The following is a 22,292-nucleotide window of genomic DNA, read 5'->3' on the forward strand; positions in this document are numbered from 1 at the left end:
CTGTTCCAGCTCTGACCCACAGCAAGGGGAGAAAGTGAACCAGGCAGCAGATGGGTCTGGTAGCTCCCCGTAAGGCAGCTTTTCTCCACAGCAGAGCTGTCCCAGCCCTTAGGCCTTTTTCGTGGGCTCCTCTGGATCCACTCCACCAGGTCCGTGTGTGCTTTCTGTTGGAGAACCCCAAGATGGACGCAGAACTCCAGGGGGTCTCAGGAGAGGAGAGCAGAGGGGGACCATTCCCTGCCTCGGCCTGCTGCTCACGCAGCTGGTGATGCAACCCAGGAGATACTTGGCTTTCTGGGCTGCAAGCGCACACTGATGGGTCATGCCCCATTTGTCACCCACCAGTATTCTGCAGTTCTTTGCAGGGTGGCACTCCCATCCATCCATGATGGATGAGGGGAGGCACAGGGGACTGAGCATGCCTCCATGGTGGGAGGAAGGCTGGTTTTTCAGTCCATTGCATGGAAGTAAAACAAAGCCTAAGGGGTAGCCAGAAACACAAGTAGTGGGCACACAGGACAAGGCTGGGCTGAACATACCCACAGCACCTGGGCTGTTGAGCTGACCTAGAGTGTCAGGTCAGGATGCTCATGGTAATGAAGGCATCAGGGCCAGAGATGCCCATGGGATGTCCTGGGGGGCCCTGAGAGCTCAGTGATGTGCCTAGCACCACACAGCCCAGCCCTGCAGGGTGCTGGGGGCAGGTCCAGCCCCATGCCCTGTGTGGGGTGTCACAACAAGCACCCGGGATCACCCCAACACACTGCCCTGTGCTAGACCCAGCCCTACATGAGTGCTGGTGCCCTCCCAAACTGCGAGCCCCACTCCTGTGCACCCTCCCCACTGCTGCTCAGGATTTGGGGGTCCCAAGAAGAGGCATCAGGTACTCTGTCCTGTGCCAGCTCAGTTCAACAGCACTGTGTGCAAGATAGTGGGGTGCAGGGGGTATGCAGGCCAGGAAAACAGGGTGCAGGGAGGAATAATGGGGTGATACCCACTGGAAGGTAGCTCATCCACCCCGGTGCCACTCTGCCCAACCTCCCAGTGAAACCACACTAGGGTAACTGGGCATTGGTACTCACAGGGCCTAGTGCCTGCATGTCCCCCAGCAGGGCTCATCTCAGCGTGAGGTTGCAGGGATGCTGAGGGGCAGCATGTGTAGGGCAATTCAATCCGCGGGTCAGGCTCTGGACCCCCATCCACCACCACCCCTCCGATCCCCCCACGCCAATTCCCATCACAGCCCAAAACCAGCAATACCCAGGGCCATGTGACCCCAAGGCCGTGTATGAGAAGGTGATGAACCAGCAGCATGCAGGCAGGGAACCTCATCCTTTTGTTCCCCTTTCACCTGCAGAGCTGGGTCCCAAAAGGTCTCCCACACCAAGCTGGGTACCCCAGTGGGTGCAGCATATGCCCCCTCCAGTACCCATTTTGAGCCTTTGCCAGGGAAACAGGAGCCAGGAGCAAGAGGCCACATCACTGGCCACCATCAGCCCCCATCCTTGCCTGCCTGCCTGCCTGCCTGGGGCCATAGGGTGCCCAGCATCCACATGGAAGCAACTTAAGGTGTCAGACAAGGTGGGTCAGCCATATTTATTGAGAATGGTTGTGGAGGGATAAAAATATTTCCACTAGCTCTATAAGAATTTATAAACCTATACTCTGCTTATCCTTTAATAAATGCCTCTATGACCACCATGCGAAGGTAGGTACTTCTGTAAGAAAAAGCAAGATTAAAAAAAGGAAAGTGCTAATAGACCCTGTGGGGCCCCGCCCAAGGGGATCAAGGGACCCTCCAGTGGCACAGGGACATGGGTGTCACATGCTGGATGCTGCATCAACATCCTGCAGTATCCACTTTGAGCCTTGACCAGACAGAGCCCCCCTCAGCCAAGCTGCCTGGGTGCAAACCCCATGCCCTGGGGTGAACCCACCCAGGGGACCCCAGCAATCCCACTGCTCGCGGTTCTGCCTCTGCTCTCCAGCCTCACCATCCCCTTTCATCTCTCCCTCTACCCAGGGGGAGAGAGCAGAAGGCTGGCAGGGAGGATTCAGGTCCATCTCCACAGTTACTGGCCAGGGCTCACACTGGGGCCACAGAGCGGTGCTTTGCCAGAGAGCAGTGCAGATATAGACATCCTGGGGGGAACACAGGGACAAGATACAGGGCTCTGCAGAGCAGCAACACAGGTGAGGACATCCTGGGGGGACATAGGCACCTAACATTAGTACTCTGTGGGAAAGAAACACAGATGGGGACACACAGCAGTGATTTCCTGAAAAGCAATATTAATGGGGACATCCTTGGGCATCCAGTGATGCTCTGCCAGGAAGCAGCTGGGACAGGGCCATCCTAAGGCCACACAGGGACACTGCAGACAAAGAGGTGGCACCAGGGGCTGAAACACCAGTGAGGGACGATGCTGTTGCTGCAGGTCAGGAAACACCACCAGGACAGTCATTATTGCTTTACAGGGCAAACATCACTGGGGACCTGGCCTCTGATTTAGGGTTCTAGGAACTTTCTCTAGGGACTGTGATTCTCCAGTGCTCTCCATCCATGGCCCTTTCTGACACCAAGGGACACGGGATGCTCCCAAGGGGCAGTGCTCAGAGGGGACAAGGTCCCTGCCAATGACATAGGGCTGGACACTGCTGAGCTTCAATTCATCCTTGCACCAGTGTTGGATGGGAGGCAGCCAAAGGCATCTGAGTGCCGGCTGCCACCCAGGCCAGGACAGTGGCTGCTCCTTTACCCCCTTGGTCACCTGCAGTCCTCAGGAACTGCTGACCCTCTGCTCCAGCCAAAGTCAGGGGGAAGCAGCCCTGTCCTCCCCTCAGCATGGCAGCTGAGTCAACCCCATCCACCTCCTCTTCTCTGAAGCCTGGGCCAAGCTTAGCATGAAGGCTGTAAGCAGAGAGGCTGGAGGTGACACAGGGACAAGGGACAGACATAACATGAGGAGCTGGTGTCTCTCCCCAAAGCTGCGGAGGAAACAGGGAAAGCCAAAGCTCAGGAGACAAAGTTGTCCCCAGCCTGAGGCAAGGTGAGCCGCAATCTGGCCAGGCCAGGGGACCTCCAGACTGCGTTTATTGTCCCCTCACTGTCCCCATGGGATGGGTGCTGGTTGGTTGGATAAGGCAATACCACAACAGCTTAAGGTGGCAGATGCAGTCAGTGTTGTACTGCGTTTTGCAGCAGGGTCAGGGTAGGATGGAGAGTGATGCAAATGTTTCTGATCTGGGGCACGAGGAGGAGGAGGAAGAGGCAAAAGGAGTTAGTGTGAGTCCTTCATCTGCTTCTGGATCTTCTGGAGCATCTCCTGCATGCGCCGCAGCTGGAAGGGGGCAAAGAAGGGATCGGTGGGTGGCGCTGGTACCCCTCCCAGCTACGCCAGCTCCCGTGCAAAAACCAGATTGGGATCATCAAGAACTGGGGCGGGGGGGGGGGAAGGGATGAAGAAGGGTGCTACTCCTTCACCTCCTCATCCTGGCCTGAAGAGCAGCAGCTGCTGGGTTGCTGCAGAAAGGGTGGCGCCTCGCAGCTATGCCATTACTGGGGATAGGGATGTGGAGTGATCAGGGGGCCTCAGTCCTACCCCACGCTCACCTCCTCATCCTTCTCCCGAATGAGCTTCTCCGTCTCTGCATCTGGCACCGAGGAGATGACAGGTATGGGGAAATCTGTCCCGCTCTCCCGTGTCAGCTTGCTGCAGGCAGAGAAAGGAGGTAAGGATGCTGCCACATGGACATTCCACCATAGGCGCTGCAACCATGGAGATCCCAAACGTTGCAGGTACCCAGTACTCACTTACGCAGACCCTGAGCCCCCAGCCAGCATCACACTGGGTCATTTTCCAGGCAGGGGCAATAGGAGCAGTTTCATGCATTCCCCCCAGACCTCAGCATTACCCTGACCTGCCATGCACCAGTTTAGGAGGCACCACTACAGCAGTGGGTGCCAGGGACCACCTCAGGCATGGATCTTTCTCCATGCTCTCTCAATGTGGGAAGGATCCTGCTGGGTGTTCAAGCTGGGGTCAGACTCTGCTTACCCAGTATTTCCACCGCTGCTTTTAAAGCATCTTCAACTTGGCATCTCCCTTCTCTCCCACAGTCCCAGCCCTGCCCAGGATGGGCTCCCATGGCACCCCACTGCCCAGCCAGCCCCAGGGATGCTCAAAACCCCTTTTCCCAAGCATCAGCTCCCATCAGCCCATCGCTGCTGGAGGAAGCTGTTAGCATCCACCTGGGACAACCCCATTGCGCAGGACTGCAGCCAGCACAATCAATAGCTTCTCCCATGTTAACAGCAATGGGGAGGGACCAGCTCTCTCAGATGAATCCCTGTGGATGTCACGTGCTACCTCAGCGGGTGACAACATGGGTGGGACACCATTGTAGCGGCTGGCAAGAATCACACATGCCATCACATGCCACTGCCACGTGCCACTGCTGGTGCAAGGCAGTGATTGACACAGCAGATGTTGCTGGGTGGGTGGGCAACCCCAGCCCTGCAAGGTCCCGTTGTGCTGGGAGGACTGTGCCAGCATGTCCACAGCAAGGAAGGGGGCTTGGCTGTGGTTTGAGCTGCTTTGGAAGTCACTGCCTGTTGTCACGGCTCCTCACCACGGGGGGACCCAGCAGAGCACATCATGCTCCTTCTATCCCTGGCAGCAAGGCAAGGCTTGACCTGGGCACTGACAATGGGACAAGTAGCTTCACCAGCCCAGGGCAGATTGTCTACCACTGCCTCCTGCACCCCAAAATCACACCTCTACAGGAGGTTAGAACACTGGGGTACCAGCCCTGCAGCCCTTCCCTTGGACAGCCTTTGGCTGGGAAAAGCTAGGTGCCACCAGACAGTAACACATCCTCCCAACCCTACCTTGCCTGGGTGAAACAGGGTAATGCCACCAGCACACAGAGTCCTCCCGGCATCCCCGGGGGTGCTTGCACCCCAGGGGCAATTTGTGTGGGCAGCAGGTGGGTGGCCACAGGGCTGCCTTACCGCGAGAGCTGCCTGGCCCTTACATGGGCACAGAAGGACCAAGACAGCGTTGGGTACCAGCAAGTACTTTATATAGAAGCCAGAGGGGTGGACATGGGGGAGGGCAGCGGGGGCCCAGAGTGGCTCAGTCAGCAGAGCAGTCGGTGCAGCACAGCCTCAGTGCTGAGGGATGCTGCCTTCTCCGACGGCACATATGGAGAGACCAGCTTAGAGGCACCTGCAGCCACCGCCAGCCTCCCACCGCTGCTTCAGCCCCCCACAACCCACAGAGCCTCCACTTGCTCCCATACTGCTCCAGCCCTGCAAAGCAGGGTCCCTCGTGGGACCCTCCAGCCAAGGGGTGGCTAAAGAGGGTGCAAATGACATGAACCCAGAACCAGCTGATTGCCTGGCTCTTCAGAAGTGGGATGCAGGGTCCCCCTTACTGCTGAAGCAACCCCAAGACACAACCAGCCACAGGGGACATAGGTTCCCATTTGCTGCTGGAGGATTCCCCCAGCCCTGGGAGGTGTGTAGGGTCCCCCCACCACTGCCATAGCATTCCCCCCCAAGCCATCCCTATGGGGTTTCCCCTCACTACTGAAGCATCCCCCTAAGATAGACCCAGCCTTAAGGGGGACACAAGATCCCACTGCCAGAGCATCCTCCCCCAGCCAGACTCAGCCAAGTGGCACAGGAAGGGTCCCCCAATACACTGGGGTTCCCCACAACGCCAATAGGCTTTCTTACCTAGCCTTCCATGCTGCCCAGCATGGACCCACACAAAAACGCAACCCATCAAGATCACCACTTGCAATGGGCGGGGGTCACCCCAAAGACAGGAGATGCCACCCCCACCCCAGCACCCCACTCCTGATCCCTTACTTGCGGTTCCTCTCCTTCACTACCATGCGGGTCATGCTCTGGATGCACTGCCTGCGGTAATTCTCATAGTGGATGTCCTGCGTCACATCCTTGAGGTCCTGCATGTGGGTCCTCACCAGCATTGTCCGCAGCTTCACGAAATCAGAGTGGGATGGGTTCTCCACTGCAGGGGAGCCCGAGGTCAGGGGTCACAGCCAGTCCCCCACATTCCCCCAAAGGCTCTGGGACTGAGCAACGTGGAGATGGGGCACAACAGCGCAGCATTACCTTCCACAATGCCCCAGGGGTAGAGGCGCCCACGGATGCGCCGGCCTTTGGCTTCCACCACCGTGTTGCTGCCAATGACAGCAAAGGGAATGCTCTCCTGCAGGAGGATGGCAGGGGTTAGCGGGGCTTGGTCCTGTCTACCGCAGCCCACAACCCTCCACATGCTTCTCAGCAGTATACAGAACCCATTTGCCAAGATACCCCAGAGCCCTGACTACAGAGAGCCCCAGGTGGGACGGCAAGAGTTGCAACAGTGGGTTTCTCCACCCCAGCCTCATCCCACCAAGCTGTAGGTGGCACATGTGGGGTCTTGGTGATGCATCCCGATAGTGCAACATGTACCGACCCCATCATGTTGGGGTGCTGGAGAGCTTGCATTGCCCCAGAGAGTGTTAAGGGTACCCCAGGTTGACATCTCCTCCTGGCCTTGGGGCTCTGCCCCTCCAAGAATGGAGCTGGTGGAACCAAACCCACCTTCAGTGCCTGGTCCTGCAGCTTGAATTCCTCATCCTCATCCGAGTCACACTCAGGGAACTGGTAGAGTTGGATGCCATAGTGTTCAATGTCCTCACGGATCTGGAGGCAGACAGCCCTGCTGAGGGCAAGGCTCTGGCCCTCGGAAACAGTGTGAGAAGCACCACCAGTGTCCCACAAGCAAATATAAGACCCTGTTCCACCCAAACCCTTCCAGCCTGCAGCTGAGCACCAAGGAGATGTGTCCTTGATGGCCATATGGGCAACAGAGTCCTCTACAATGCTGCGAGCATGGAGGATCCTCCATGTCAACGTCTGGGCAGGGGACTAAGAAAGACCCCAGCTGAGCGAGGCAGGGCCACCAGCCCCAGTGCAGCCCCTTCCCCAGGGACCTGTTGGGCTGACCTCCCCTCACCTTGTTCTTCATGCGCTGCACCTCTGTCGGAGTCAGGGTGTCAGCCTTGGCCAGCACAGGCACAATGTTCACCCGTTGGTGCAGGGCTCTCATGAACTCCACATCCAGGGGCCGAAGCCTGTGGGGAGGAATTAAGTGAGCACCATTCCACCAAGTCCCTTCCCGAGCACCCCTACCTCATCTGCGTGGGCAGGGGCTGCTTGTACCCATGGCCATAGGGTGAGATGAAGTAGATGCAGCAGTGGACACGATTGTCCTGGATGTTCTTCCTGTTGAGGCCACTTTCATCACGGAAATACTGCTCAAACTGCTGGTCAATGTAGTCAGCCACCGGCTTCCAGCTGTGGGGACATGGAGGTGACCATGGGATCTTCAGGGTTTCCTTAATCCCCAGCTCAATGCATCCTATGGCTCAAACATTGCAGCCTGATGACCCTTGGGCATCCCACGTTCAGAGGCAATCCCTGGGGAGACCCACCACAGCACGTACCACTCAGTGTTGTTGACGGCATCACCAAAGCCTGGAGTGTCCACAATGGTCAGGCGCAGCTTGACACCCTTCTCCTCAATGTCCACTATGTGCTTGATGATCTCCACTGTCTGTGTGATGCGCTCTGCAGCAGCAGGAGACACATGAACAGTGGTAGTGGGGAGGGCACCTCAGGTGAGAGGCAATGGGGGTGATGCAGGGAGATCCCTGTAAGGCAGGGACAGCTTTGCAGGATCAGCCCTTATGTGCACCAGGGGACATAGCCAAGATTTGATGCACCATGCCATGGCCCCTGGCATCCATATGAATGTATACCCACCCCATGGTGGCTGTGCCATCTCTTGACACCCCAGTTCCATAAGCAGAGGGGACTGCTGGGTCCAGGCATCACTATGGGAGCATTTTTAGCTCCCTGTAACCCCTATGCATGACCCCACAGTTTCAGGACTGTGCATAGCACTGGAACAGGCTGTCCAGGGCAGTGGTGGAGTCACTGTCCCTGGATGTGTTTTAAAGATGTGTAAATGGGCCCCCAACACAAGAGGCATGTGGAGCTGCTGGTGCAAGGTCAGAGGAGGCCACAGAGGTGCTGCAAGGGCTGGAGCAGCTCTGCTCTGGAGCCAGGCTGAAAGAGCTGGGCTGGGTCAGCCTGGAGAAGAGAAGGCTCCTTAAGGGGAGACCTGAGAGCAGCTCAAGTGCCTGAAGGGGCTGCAGGAAACCTGGAGAGTGGCTTTGGACAATGGCCTGTAGGGACAGGCCATGGGGAATGGCTCTAACCTGCCAGAGGGGAGACTGACATGAGCTCTTAGGCAGAAGCTCTTCCCTGTGAGGGTGCTGAGGCGCTGGCACAGGGTGCCCAGAGAAGCTGTGGCTGCCCCATCCCTGGCAGTGTTCAAGGCCAGGCTGGACAGATGGGCTTGGAGCAAGCTGCTCTAGTGGAAGGTGTCCCTGCCTGTGGCAGGCATTGGAACTGGATGAGATTTAAGATCCCTTCCAACCCAAAGCAGTCTGATTCTGTGATCCTATGATTCTGTGTGGCATTTAGGGGACATGGTTTAGTGGTGGACTTGGCAGTCCTGGATTAATGGTTGGACTTGATGATCTTAATGGTCTTTTCCAAATTGAGAGATTCTATGATTCTATGCCTCTCTACTCCTAGGACCCTTCCATGTCGCTGCGTCCCCAAGGATGTTGCTGTTGCATTTTGTAGCCACATGCATTTTGGTTTTCATTCCAAGCAATGGAAACAAATCAAACAACCCCCTCGAACCCCTGTGGATTTGGGCAAGTTTGGGCAATTTTACGCCAAAGACTGGCTGCAGCTGAAATGGCCCCGTGCCCTGGACCCCGACTGTCCACAGCTCCTGGATTTACTGCAGTTCCAGCCAGTCCATAGAAGCTGGTGCTTGCTTCCCCAGTGAGGACAAAGCCCCCGTGGGGGTGCCTGCGCCAGGCAGGGGGGTCCCTGCTGCCATGGAGTCATCCCCAGCATCAATGGGCAGCTGGCAGCGTGCTGCAGGCAGCATTGGAGACCTGGAGGAGCCCTGCTGGGCAGGGGGAGGGGCTGCAGCTCCCCAGGAGTGGCACAGGGCTCTGCCACCCCCCCACCCCCCCACAAAAGACCCAGAATACCCCATCTCTGGACTGCTCCTATCCTCACCTTCAGCATTTAGCAGCTTGCGGTCTCTGTACATGTCCATCAGGAAGAGGCTGTTGATTAGGGTAGACTTGCCCAGTCCAGATTCCCCTGGGAAAGAGGGACAAGGGTAAGGGGGGCAGCTGGTATGCTCCCATACTCCCTCCCACCCACTTCATGGCTTTTGGGATGCAGCACAGGGTCAGCTTTCAGGCTTGGACACCCCCTGCCCCCCATACCTGTCACCATGAGGGTGAAGTCAAAGCCTTTCTTCACTGACTTCCTATGAACCTGATTGGGCAGTGTGGCAAAGCCCACGTACTCCTTGTCATCCTGCAGGCAGAGGGGACGTGGTACAGGGGATACCACCATCCTACCCACTCTTCCCCACCCCAGCAGGACACCCCCTTCCTCCTGTCCCCCCAGTAGGCCCCCCAGGGTTGGAGCACTATGGGATAAGGCCATGCCTGCCCAAACCCTTTGGCTGTGGAGAGCGAGGATGTCCTCCATTGTGACTCCTGCAGCCCTTTGTCCGTCCGTCCGTCTGCCCGTGTCCGTCCGTCCCCCCCCCCCCCCCCCCCCCCCGACGTGTCCTGCACCTCAGAGGAGTCATAGGGGTCGAGCTGCCCCCAAGGGCTCCGGGGCCGGTTGGGGCTCGGGGGTGCGGGAGCTGCGATGTGCTGCTGGACATCCAGGGGCTGAGATCGGGAGAAGATCCTGGCATCCCTCTCGTCGATGTCAGGGGGGAGCCTGCCCATGCCACAGAGGGGGCGGCCGGGCTCCTGCCAGCTCTCCGGGGGCTCCACCTTCCTGGGGCTGTCAACCGGTGGGCAATCCTGCAGGAGCTGGCTCAGCTCAGCCTCCTCAGAGTCCTCCTTCAGGAAACGCTTTATCTGTGGACCAAGAGAGCAGGTGACACTGGGGTGGCATTGCCAGCCCAAGGTGGCATCACCCAGCTTGGCAGCATGAGCCCCTAGGCTGCAGCAGCCATACACATGCACCTAAGAATGAAAGGGATAGGAGGAGAATGGGAACATGGCCACCACCCTGGGGACAGCCATGGGGATGGCAGTGAGGACAGCCATGCTCCCATGCACCCAGGCACTTACAGCTTGTGGCACCGGGACAGCAGCTAGCTCCTGGCACTCCTGGGAACAGGGATGGGGACATTCCCCCTGAGCACCCTGCTGCTCCTTGGTGTCTTCTGGGATAACCAGGAGCCCCACACACCCCATGGCCTGCCGGGAGGATGGGGAGGAGGAAGAGACACCAAGAAGAGATGAACAGTGGTGGCTGAGGAACTGGCAGTGGGGCTGCACCCAGGGGGGAGGCAGATGGTGGCAGGGGTCTGCCTGTGCCCCCTGACTGCCCACTCAGTACACATAATGGCACAAGGGGCTCCCATCCCTGAATCCCAGGAGACAGCAAGGGCAGGGGGCCTGACCCACAGCTATCACCAAGCCCACATTCAAAAGGGTCGGGACAGCACAACCTGTTGCGCAAAGGGACTACGAAACAGCACTGTTCCCAGGCTAAAGTCAAAACCACAGCACTACACCAGCTATTAAGAAGACAAAAAATGACTGCTACAGCTAAACCCAGGACACCCACTCAGGCTGTCCCCTCGCATGCACCAGGACCCCAACATCGCCTTGACCTAGATCTGCCCATGCTGCAGCTGGTGCCAGCGGCAAAGCCAAGCAGGGCCTGGGCACAGTGGTGTCCAAGCTGAAGGCCCCATGAGGTAGTGGGGCTGGGACAAGAGACAGGGATGCTGGGACTAGGACAGCTCCACATCCTGTTTACAAGCGCTGACGGGAGGAGGCATGTCTGGCAGCAGCTCCTGTGGGAACAAGCCCTCCTGCCAGTAGGCAACAGGGTCCCCGACACTCCACCGCAGCAACTGCCAGGAAACCCTAGCCTCATGAGCAGGGAGATCCTCAAATGGACGGCACACAGAGTCGGGGTGAGGGGCACAACGCTGCAGGCTCACGCCCAGGCGCCAGTGCCCCGTCAGTCAGCGCCTCAAAGTAAGAGCCCTCCATGGGGACACGTCCTCTCCTGTTCCATATCCCTGCTCCATTGGTGGAGCGGGCAGCAGTGCCTGCGGCAAGGCAAGATGCACTGAATTACTGGGCTGGAAACAAGGTCAGGGCACTGCAGGGCCTGTGTGCTCACATGCCTGCCCCCCTCCTCCCCCCCCCCCCCCCCCCCCCCCAAGGTGCACCCAGCAGCACAGAGGCCATGAGGACAGGCTTGCAGGGCAACCGGTGCCTCTATACCCTCCTCTCCCTCAGCAGGTCGATAGCAGCAGTGGGACTCTGTGATCACAGCATCCTCTTTCTCACTGACCTTGACCTGGGGGGCTCAGCATCAGCCCCCACCACAGCACAGCCCAGCCATGGGCCACACAGAGATGGGAGATAATGCCACCATCACCACCAAGCACGCCCAGCTCTGTTGTTGCTCCATCCCTCGGTGCTCCAGCCCTTTGGGGCTGTCCCTTGTTCCCCACCCCCAGAGAAACCGATGACCTCGGCAATGCTGTGGCATGGACAGCATTTGCACCACATCCTCAGGAGTCCTGCAGCAAGTGCATCCCCCAGGAAGGCTGTCCCAGGAATGGAACACTGCTGTGGCACCTTCCCATAATTCTGGGTGCTCTGGGTCCCCCATCCCCATGTGCCCCCTCTCGCTCCGCTGGGGAGGGGGGACACTGTCTCCGTACCTCTTGCCCAGGCTGCAGATCTGGGCAGGTGGCCATGGCAGAGCTGATGTCACCCGTGTCCAGGAGAGGATGCTAAGTGGCACCAGCTGTGCAGAGGGATGGGGAGTAGCATTAGCATAACTCCACCCTGGACAGGCACCACGTCTGGGGCTCCCACAGCACCCAGGCACAGCCCCTTTGGGGCGGGACCAGAGAGGGGGTCAAAGGAGAGGAGAGGGAGCCCCAGGGCACAGCCAAGTCCAGCTTCTGCCAAGTTGTCAAGATGTCAAGATGTCAAGGACCATCATTAGCCAAGGAGATGGCAAGGGAAGTCCTTGGAGGGCTGCATCACCATGACCATTATCATCACCACCAGCAGCCCCCCCTGGGCAGATCTTGGCTGCAGCCCAGGGGGATGTTAAGCCCATGGAAACACCTCCACCCTAGGATAAAAACCTTCTTCATCCCAGTGCACACCAGTCCTCTCCTGCTTCCTACCCTAGAGCCACCCCAGCAGGGCTCCACAGCCTCTTTGATGGGAGAAACCCAGTTTTCCATGAAACACTCTTTGAAAGCAAAACACTTTTGTGCCTCACAATCAAAACTTCCCTGCACAGCTCCATGTTGTTGTTTTGGCTGGGCATGATGGGTCTGGCTGGGAAGGGCCCAGCTCTGGGCTGGGAGAAGCAAGGATGATGCCCACCACAGGATATCTGGCAGAAGCTTCAGCAGTCCTGCCTTGGCCTCCCCAGCTCATCTTTAGGGAAGCAAAGGGTTAACAGTGCCTCAAGAGGAGCTTCGGGTGCCAGCAGAGTCCCCAGCTCTCGATGTCAGGGGTCACCAGGAACGGTAATTCACCTTGATGTATGTCAAAATGAATCAGAGCAGCTCAGGCACAGAACTGCAGCTGCTCAGCTGTGGAAGGGCTGCATTTGCCAGGAGAACACTAAAGAGTACTGAAGCATCGGCTAGTGCTGGGACAGGCGTGATGAACCACAGGACTACCAGGCAGAAAGCGGGGCTTGGATCCTTCTGTGTCCATCCCCAGCATCCCTAGGTCCCAGCCAAGTTCCTCACCCCAGCGCTAGGTCTCCCCTCACCCAGCTTTGAGGTCACTCAACACCAGCAATGGAGACTATGCTGTTTCCACCAGCCTCAGCTGTCCCTGCGCAGCCTAGTCCCAAGGGAGCAAGGTCACCATTCCCAGCTGACACTGCACCTCCCTAAGGAGCTTCCCCAAGGCCTTGCAGCCCCTTTCCCCACCCATCACAGTCTGCAGCACCCCGCCACAATCCCACCAGCCTGACCAGGCCCTGCACTCCATCAGCAGTGCCCCTCCAATTCCCCTTGCCTGGTGTAGCACAGCTCTCCTAAAACACCCATTTTCCAACCATCCCACTCCATGCTCCCAGCAGGAGCGGGGATTTACCACAGCAGGAGGCTGAGGCTGCGCTGGTGCTCCCATAAGCAGATTATGCGCCTGGCTGCATACACGCTGGCACTCAGCTCTCACCGGCCCAGCAGCTCCAGCAAGGTGACACACACGCTGCCTTGTCACACTGCATCACAACTTCCCACACAATGCCAGACCCAGGGCTGTGGCAGAGGCAGCAAGAGACAGAAGTCTGAGCTAGGAAAGCCACTGGCTCCCCTTTAGCATCTTTCTGCCTGGCACCACATTCCCATGGGGTTGGTTTTCCCAGCCTGTTTCTACAGGAAAAGGAAGGGAACATCGCAGAGAGGGGCTGTTCTTGTATTTAGGCTGGCCAAGGCATCCCCAAACTCACTTAAAGGTGACATCCTTGGCAAGAGGGCTGGAACTACGTGGTCTTTAAGTTCCCTTCCAATCCAAATCATCTTGTGATTTCTGTCTAGATGTGCCACCCACAATACAGTGTGGCTCTACTGTAGTGTAACGGCTGGGTAAACCAAGCACAAACACCCTGTCCCAAAGGAACAAACTCCATAGGGGGCAAGGGCACAGTGGCCCCCATCAAAGCCCAACTCTGCCAGGATCAGCCTGGGGAGCCCAGCTCTTCCCCAGGGCTGTTCCTGCTCCAACCTGCCCCCAGATACATGGGATGCTCATGCCAACATGCTACAATCAGAGTTTCTTACAAACAGCTCTCGCCTCTCACGCCATCAAAAGCATCCCAATTGGGAAACTGAGTCTACCAACAACTTTAACAGGAGCAGGGTGCTGGGCACCCAATGAATGCAGGGCCAGGCAGCAGTGCAGGTTCTCAGGCTAGGCAGGGTGGCAGCACCAAGCAGGTGAGCATGTGGGACAAGAGCCTTCCCAACACATCCCTCTGCACAGCAGCTCCAGACCCATTCCTGGAGGGAATCCTCCAGCTTGGAAGACCTCCGAGCTCTTGCACAGGGACCCTGATATGGAACAATGTACAGTGGCTTTTCACAGCTGGGAAGTGACAACAGGGCCTGCCCATCCTGGAAGCAGGGTCACATGGGAACAGGCACTTCTCTGGATAATCTGTGGACTCCTTTGGGGACAGAAGGATGCAGCACCGGTGTCAGGGGCACCAGCTTCATCTCCACCAGTCATTCTGGTAGTATCCACACCCATCTCCAGCCCCAGCTAACCCCACATGAATGGAGAAGGGAGCTCAACTCCCCTCTCAAACCTGGCTGTGCCTGCTGTCCTCACCCAACAGATGTTTCTAAGCCCAGATCTATCTATCCCCAAAGCCACAGTTTGGAGCCTTTGGGGAAGGCACTCAAGGGAGCCAGTTGTGACACAACACACGCCGCCAGCCACCCTCCTATCTGGTTTCACTGCATCCTGCTCCACTCCAGAGGAATGTGCCTGTCCCACTCCCACGGCAGCTGCCAGGGAAGGATGGCCAGGATGGTCCCCAACAAGGGCAACTGTTCCAGTGGCCACAACCCTGGTGCCATGTGAACCACAGCCACAACACTCCATCACCATTCACCCTGGGCATGACCAACACCTCAAGGTCCCTGTGAGGATGTGGCTCCGGCGAGCAGCTCCTGGGGACCTGCCACAATCGAGGCAGGACAAGTGATGCTCCTGCCAAGGGAGGAAGGCTGGCGGCAGCTCCGGACCTTGCAGGTACCTGCAGAAATGGCTCCAAAGTGCAGTTGGGCTCCGGGTGCTTGACAGTCCCCAGAGCAGGGCCAGTCCAACCTGGCACCACCGGTGGGACCGCAGCCTGGGGACCTGGCAAAGGTACAGCTGTGTGACCGCTGCTGAGCTCGGAGCCAGCCGAGGACAGCCCCCGCCTCTACGCAGGGACACTCACAGGTCTCGGGGACAGTTGCAGGTGCCGCTCAGAAGCAGCGTCGCCTTTCCGGAAGGAGGTGGGGGGACGCCCGTGGCGATGCCACACTGAGGGTCGGTGTCAGTAGGCGGTCTCGTTTCCCCCTTCATCTTTCCCCGTGGCCGGTTGCGGGCAGGTGCTGCCTCGCTGACATACGGACACCACCCCCCTCCGCCCATCTGCGGCACCGGCGAACCCCGGCCCGCTCCGCGCACGCCGCACCGTCACCTTCACAGAGGGCACCGGGATGCGGGAGCGGGCCCAGCTCCCCGTGGAGGCGCGGGGCGATGCCGGGCAGCCCGGCCTGGCCTGCCCCGCCCCGCCGCCTTTCGGCCTTACCATGGTTGCGGAGCCGGGCACCGTCCGGGAGCGGCGGCTGCCGAGCGGCCGGGCCCCGCCGCCGGGATTAGCAGAAATAGAAGCCGGCGGGGGGCGGGGGCGGGGGCGGCCCGGGGCGGGGCGGGGCGGGGCACTCGGCACCACCAGCACCGGGCACTGCCCGGCGGGTCTGACGCGCTGGGACCAGGCGCCAGCACCAGGGCCTTGGTGCAGAGCTTTGGGTACCGGGATCTGCAGCAGGGACAGGGCATTGGAGAGAAGGCATTGGCACCGAGTACCTGCACCCAGGACTGGGCATTGGCACTGGGTACCAGGACCTGCACCCACTGTGCACTAGGGGCAGGGTCCTGCCACAGGTACAAGGCTTCAGCTCCTGGCGTTGGCTACCCTTGTACCCAGTGCAGCAGGGAGTGACTCCCGGGCAGTGAGGAGCAGCCCCTGGCACTGCACAGTGGCTACCAGGAGGCACCAGATGCTGCACACCAGCCACAGGGTATGCGGAGCACTTTAACAGAGTTGAGTACTGGAAACAGTGTGCCAGGCACTGAGCACCAAGCAAACACGCTGGCAATGCACCTCACATATTGGGTACCAGGGACCAGGCCCTGCACTGAGCATGAGGCACCAGATCCTAGCCTTCCCCCGTGGTCTCCCTGCAAAATCCCAGCCTTCTGAGCCTTTCCCAGTGCTGATGTCGGGCAATTCTGCCAGTGGCCCTGCCTTGACTTGGTTGCGACTGGCTGGCAGGCTGGAAATCTGGCAGGGGGAACCCCGCAGGCCGTCACCCTGCCCCCATACCTATCCCATGCCAGGGATTTCAGCCCCTTCCCGGGATGCCCTGGCCCCAGGCCCATTCTTTCACAAGCAGTGAGTGCCAGTGGCAAGCGGCTGTAGCCCCTTGTTCCCAGCAAGGGCAGGAGAGGACGCTGGCACAGCGGCTGGGGCAACATGGGGTGCTTGTGTTCCTGGCCATGAAAGGGGCTGGGGGAGTACTGGCCAGTTGTGGCCGTTCCTATGGTGTGTAGCTGGCAGCGGCTTAGCCATCCCCGAATTTCAGCCTCCTGTTTCAGCTGCCCACCGGGGCTGTCCTCATCCCCTCCATCACACCCCGTGCTGGGGAGGTGACAAGGCCACAAGCACTCCCAGAGCATTCCTCTCATGGGCAGCTCTTCCTGCCTCAGTTTCCTTACCCCTAAAACAAAACTGGTGGTAACTTCCCAGCAGGAAAAGCCAAATCTAAGATTCCCACCAAGTCTGGGTGGCTCCACAGGGACCATCTCAGTGTGGTCCCCAACTTTGTCACTGCCCAGGGCCTTGTTCCCCACCCTGCTACAGGGTCAGGGTGCTGCCAGATGGCTTTGTGTTCCCTTCATTCCCATAAACAACCAATGCAGGATTAGCAAGCAGAACACAGCAAAGTCCCAGTGGCCACTCAGACCCCATCCATCTGGGGTGGCCAGGCAGCAAGCCAGGGGCAGGCAGGGGAGGGCTGTTGTTTGCATCTCCAATCACCACAGAGAGTGCTTTTCTCCAGGATTATTAGGGATTACAGGCTCAGGTGCTCAGCCCCATCTTTCCCTGCCCTTCAAGAGCAGAGCTGAGCCCCTCAGGGCAGACTGAACATCGCTGTGATGAGCTGTGGGCGTTCTCAGCCATGCCAGCAGCAAAACCTGTAGCTGCCACCAGCTTGCTCCAGTAGCACAGTCACTTTGAGGCTGGCAAGCTGCAACCCAGGCTTTAGAACATTAAAAGCTGAAGGGATGAGCTGTGAAGCGGGAGGGGGGAATGCAAGGGGCTGCATTTCCTTGGCCAGGGGATGACACGAGGGGAGCAGGGATGACACTGAGGGAGGTTGGTGCTGCTTGAGAGGTCCCAAGGTCCCTGAGGCACCCCAGTCTCCCTTACCCTGGCTGGCAGCAACGTTAGCGGGTCCCAGCACAGCATGGACAGGCCGGAAAGCCACCACAATCCACTACCAGGGACCAGAGCTCTGTAATTACCATTGGAGGCTGAGTTATTTTGGGAAGCCACTATGCTGCTGCCAAAGCTGTTATTCCTCCAAACCAAAACAAGATGGAAATAACCCAGCCCAGGATGCTGCATCTTGGTGGAGGAAGGTTAACCCCTTGCCTCCTTGCTGCCCGCAGTGGGGGGACTGCCTGCACTCCCAGCCTGCAGCCTGCATCACCCCAGCATCAAGGTAGTCCTTGTGGCTTTGCTTGCACCAGGGGAGCTTCAAAGGGGAGGTTCAGTAGGGGAAGATTTGGTGTTGTAGAGGTCGCAGAGTGTCTGCCAGACATGGGATGGGGCTGGGGGTCAGTCCTGTCCTCAGCTGCTGGCGGGTTCAGAGGCCACATGTTTGGATGCTTTTCTGCATCAATGTGAGAAACTGCTTATTTTTAGCTATTTCAGTTGCAGTGGGTCCAGTTTTGGGTCCTTCCCAGTGCAGTGGCTGGGGCAAGGAATGCCAGCCAGAGGGGAGCACCTCACTGCTGCTCCACATACATGTCCCAGGAAGAAATCCCTGAAGGGTCCATCACAAAAGTCACCCCAAAGGACACGCAGAGGTGACAGTCAGGCAGGGAGGTTGCACTTCCCAGTCTCTGAAGCAGCCAAACAACCTCCAAGCTCGAGATAAACTCAAGATTTCATAGAGAGAATGAGCCACATCCTGCATGCTCACAGTGCCCCCCGAGTTCTGCTCCATCCCTCTTGAGTATGGTGTCAAGGTGGGCTGAGGGGCTGTTCTCAAGATGCACCCCAAAAACCTGGGCTTTAACTCCTGCCTTTTACCTTCTTTCCCTTGATCAGAGCCTTACAGGCTGCCCATGTCTGGGTCGGGCCCTGTGCTTGACCCCTTCAGGGCAGCAAATAATCCCCAAACTCATGTGCTGAAGTCTCCCAAATCCTAAATCCACTCACCAGGGTCTCCCAGCAACCCCAAACCCATTTGCCAGGGTCTCCCCATCCTTGTGCTGGATCTCTGCAGGCAGCTCTGGTCCCTGATCAGGACAGGGGAGGTCTGGGGACTGTGAGGGGCCACAGTCTCCATGTCTGGCTGGTGCCAGCCCCTAAGAGATGGGATGGTGGCACACCAGTGGGGACAGAGTCACAGCCATCCAAATGCACAAGCCCAGGTGGTCCCAGCCTAAGCCCTCACAGGCCCCCTGCCTGTGTCCACCGACCCCCCCTGGCTGAGCTGTCCCACAACTCATCACGTCACCAGCTCCCCCCAAACCACTTACAAAGGATTCACCAGCCCATGCTGCCCATCTTCAGTGCCAAGCCTGGGGACCTGGTGGAACTGGGGAATTAGAAGCTTCCCAGTGTCTCCCCAAGCTCCCACCACACAGCCCCAGCCCATTGCTTACCATCTTCTCTGAAGCCTCTCTGGGAAAGGGTTGCACTGGAGCTGGAGGAGGAGAGCAGCAGAAGAAAGAATTATCTGAAGAAAGAAGTTTTCCCATTAGAAGCTGAGGTTTTCCAGGGACCCCACAAAGCCTTGGCTGTTCCCCGTTGGATCCCTGCCAGCAGGCAGCTACTGTCACTCAGGGAGGGACCCCACAGCACTGCTGCCCACCCTGCCAAGATGTGGGCAGAAGCCGCGTTCTTCTTCCCAGGCGGTCTCCCAAATCTAACGATGCAGATTATCCTCATCATTGTGGCCACAGCGAGATGTCTTGGTCTGGGCCTTGTGCATGCCCACCACCCCAAGGCTGCTGCAGAGTCACCAGCAAGCGGTCCGATGACACGGGGTGCACCATGCACACCCTGCTCTGCAGCTCCACCCAGATGGGCACAGGGCTGAAGCGGCACTGAGGATCCTGTGGGGCTGGGGGCTCCCACTGTGGGGATGGGGGTCCCCCGGGGTCCTGCAGTGGCAGGGTACTGGGGTCCATGATGATCCAAGGGGTAATGGCCACAGGGGACTCCCGTTGCCCTGGTGTTCTGGAGAGCAACAGTGTCCAGACCCAGCGTGGCATGGTGTCACCAAGGGCGCATTGGCAGCATTGTGACACTGGCAGGGTGTTTGCCCTTGTCCCTTCACCTGAGTAACATGGAACAGGCAAAGGGGCCACCCTGGCGTGGGAATGGAACCACTGTCACCTCCTTTAACAACCTCCCCCTGTCCTGGCCCCTCCTGCACTGAGACCGGGCATCCCCAGAGCAATAAACCATGAGAGTACCCCAGATCCTGGAACCCCTTCGGGATGCAGTCTCCCCCCTTCCTCTCTTAGCTGCAGCATCGCTAGGGACATCCTCAGGGACAACCCCCAGTCCCTTCTATGTCACCCCCTCCATGAGCTCCTTGGGGTCCAAGTTTTTCTACCTGAAGCTCAATCCCCTCCACCACCACCTCCCTCCCCCACCCCAAGAATGGAGATCCCCCACCCTGCAGACCCCAGTTTGGTTTAGGAAGGTGAGAAGGGTGGAGGGACAGCATGGGACAGCCATGGGCCACCACTGTTCCCTGGGGTTTGTTTTACATCGATGGCAAAGCTGCTTCCACAGTTATGCAGCTCCATAACCTGCCAGTTGCCACCATAGGCTCTGCCATCGCGTGGTGTGACAGTCAGCATGGTCGCATGGGGCCCAGGGAGGGGACCCTTGTGTCCCTGGTTGGCAGAGTGGGGCTGGGACAGAGGGTGATGAGGGAAGGACATGATGCTGCAGGAAGCACAGCAAAGCCATATATCCCTGGTGCTGGGTTTAAAAATGCCATGTTTACATAGATCCAACAGAAGCAGCTGCAAGTGAGCTGGGGCTGGGTGGCCGATGGGATTCCCTGCATGGCTTTAACTCAGGTGAGCCTCACCTGGCCGGGACCAGTTTGTCCACGTACCTCTCACCAGCCCCGTCCACAAGGGGAGAGGGAGCTGGAGCAACAGCCCCTTCTTCCCACCCTCCCATTCTGCGTCCCTGGGAAAAGGGGAAACTGAGGCAGGTGGGTACCAACCCGCTAGCTTTGGCTTCAGCTCCTCGCAAGGGTTTCTGTGGTGACTTGGTCACATGCATGACCCAAGGAGGTGGCTTCTTTCCAGCCCAGGCTGCTGGAGGGACACATGGGGCTGTGACAGTAACACTTCCCTGCCCAAATCATGGAAAGACAGTTCAAACTGCTCCCGAACCACGCAAAGTGCCCAGTCCTGAGCTGGTAGGATTGATGCTGTGCACAGGGGACAACAGAATGACTCTGGGAGCAGTGCCAACTATGACAGAGATCCTACAGAGTTGGGTGCAGGATGGTGGATCAGAAGGACATAGGAAAGAAGAGATCTCAGGACATCTCCAATCCAGCCTCCAGCCCTGGAGTATGGATGAGCAGAGCCATAGAAATGCTGCTGGGAAGGGCTCCCGAGGTCCCACCTCCCGTTTACTGCCAGGAAATCCTCCAGTGTGGGCAAGACTTCCTGCACCCAAGCATTAAGACCTGTCCCCCATATCCCAGTGGAGTTGGATGGCCCCGCCAGACCACAATGACCCTACTCCAGCTCCCCATCTTCCTCTACAGCTGGGCAAGCTGGTGGGACCCCAGCATCCCTTCCCCAGCTCCACATAACCCTATGAAGCTGGGTTGCCCTGACTGGACACCAGCGCCTCCTCTCTTTGCACATCTCCTCAAGCCTCATAGGGACCCCACTGCCTGTCACCCCTGCCCACAGGAAGGGTCCCTCTGGCACCAGTGCCCACCCTGCCAGTATGTGGGGAGAAGCCGTGTCCTTCCCGCCCTGTCCCCAAAATTTACCCATGCAGATGAAGATAAACTCAGAGGCCGACGGCTCATCCTCATCATTGCGGTCACAGCGAGATGTCTTGGTCTGGGCCTTGTGCATGAGGGTGGAGCAGGGGGAGGCTCTGCCAAGCAGCACTGGCTCAGCCACGTCTTTGGCAAAGCCACCAGTGCCACTGGCCCCCACCTTGGTGGCACTTTGCTGGCCCGCCAGCAGAGGGGATGGACATAGGCTCTCCCAGCTCTCTGCCTGCAGCAAGGGCCTCTGTGCCAAACCAGGCTTGAGCTTGGTCAGAACTTCACCAAGACCATCCCTCAGGACCCCATCAGCTGGGGATGGCGTGGGACCCAAAGAGGCACATGGGGTGCAGACATAGATGTCAGCAACCTGTGGCTTTGTCTGGGTGAACACGACCTGCCTCAAAGGTGACAACCAATGGGGACAGCTGGGCGCTGAGACTGGTGGAACTGAGCCACTCGTGTCGGTGTCAGGCTGGGCTGAAGGGTGCAGTGGGGCTGAGGGGTTCTGCCAGGCTGCCATCAGCTGCCTGGAGGAACATTGGTGGGGCAAGCGCAGCAGGTGGTGGTAGCGAAAGTCATACTTGGGCACTGCTTCCTTGGGGGGCTTTGGTTTCGCGCAGGACCACGAGGGCTGTGCGGGGGCCACCCCCCTGCCTGGTGAGGGGCAGCTCCAGGCCGATGGCTCAATATCGGGCACGTTGTTAGTCACAGGAGTGACAGAGTGGCCACCGCTCAGGTCCTGCTGTGGCTGGCTGCCAGCTCTCACCTGGCTCTTCCCCTGCCCACCACCACAAGGCTGCTGCAGAGTCACCAGCAAGCGGTCCGATGACACGGGGTGCACCATGCACACCCTGCTCTGCAGCTCCACCCAGATGGGCACAGGGCTGAAGCGGCACTGAGGATCCTGTGGGGCTGGGGGCTCCCACTGTGGGGATGGGGGTCCCCCGGGGTCCTGCAGTGGCAGGGTACTGGGGTCCATGATGATCCAAGGGGTAATGGCCACAGGGGACTCCCGTTGCCCTGGTGTTCTGG

General features: G+C 58.6%; 1 protein-coding gene across 5 annotated transcripts; it reads right to left on the reverse strand.

Moving 5' to 3' along the window:
* Positions 1 to 1,582: 1,582 nt before the first annotated feature.
* LOC134170579 (septin-4-like) lies at positions 1,583 to 22,119 on the reverse strand. 5 transcript variants are annotated; one of them, XM_062632053.1, is made up of 13 exons: positions 21,255 to 22,119; positions 18,880 to 18,953; positions 9,760 to 10,053; positions 9,400 to 9,493; positions 9,185 to 9,271; positions 7,525 to 7,648; positions 7,241 to 7,375; positions 7,035 to 7,152; positions 6,620 to 6,721; positions 6,146 to 6,242; positions 5,879 to 6,041; positions 3,614 to 3,713; positions 1,583 to 3,341 (listed from the first exon to the last, which is right to left on the reverse strand). In XM_062632053.1, exons 1-13 carry the CDS (start codon positions 22,102 to 22,104, stop codon positions 3,282 to 3,284), a joined length of 2,298 nt encoding a protein of 765 aa, XP_062488037.1. In that variant the 5' UTR covers positions 22,105 to 22,119; the 3' UTR covers positions 1,583 to 3,281. The 5 variants fall into 5 exon arrangements, with proteins under 5 accessions (XP_062488037.1, XP_062488041.1, XP_062488039.1 ...); XM_062632057.1 differs by lacking the exons at positions 18,880 to 18,953; positions 21,255 to 22,119 and adding an exon at positions 15,509 to 15,659; XM_062632055.1 differs by lacking the exons at positions 18,880 to 18,953; positions 21,255 to 22,119 and adding an exon at positions 14,822 to 14,965.
* Between the last annotated feature and the right edge of the window lie 173 nt (positions 22,120 to 22,292).

The sequence above is a fragment of the Pezoporus occidentalis genome, unplaced genomic scaffold (genome assembly GCF_034315485.1).
Source record: "Pezoporus occidentalis ecotype Australia unplaced genomic scaffold, CSIRO_AGI_Poc_V1 ctg380, whole genome shotgun sequence".
Classification (NCBI taxonomy): Eukaryota; Metazoa; Chordata; class Aves; order Psittaciformes; family Psittacidae; genus Pezoporus; species Pezoporus occidentalis.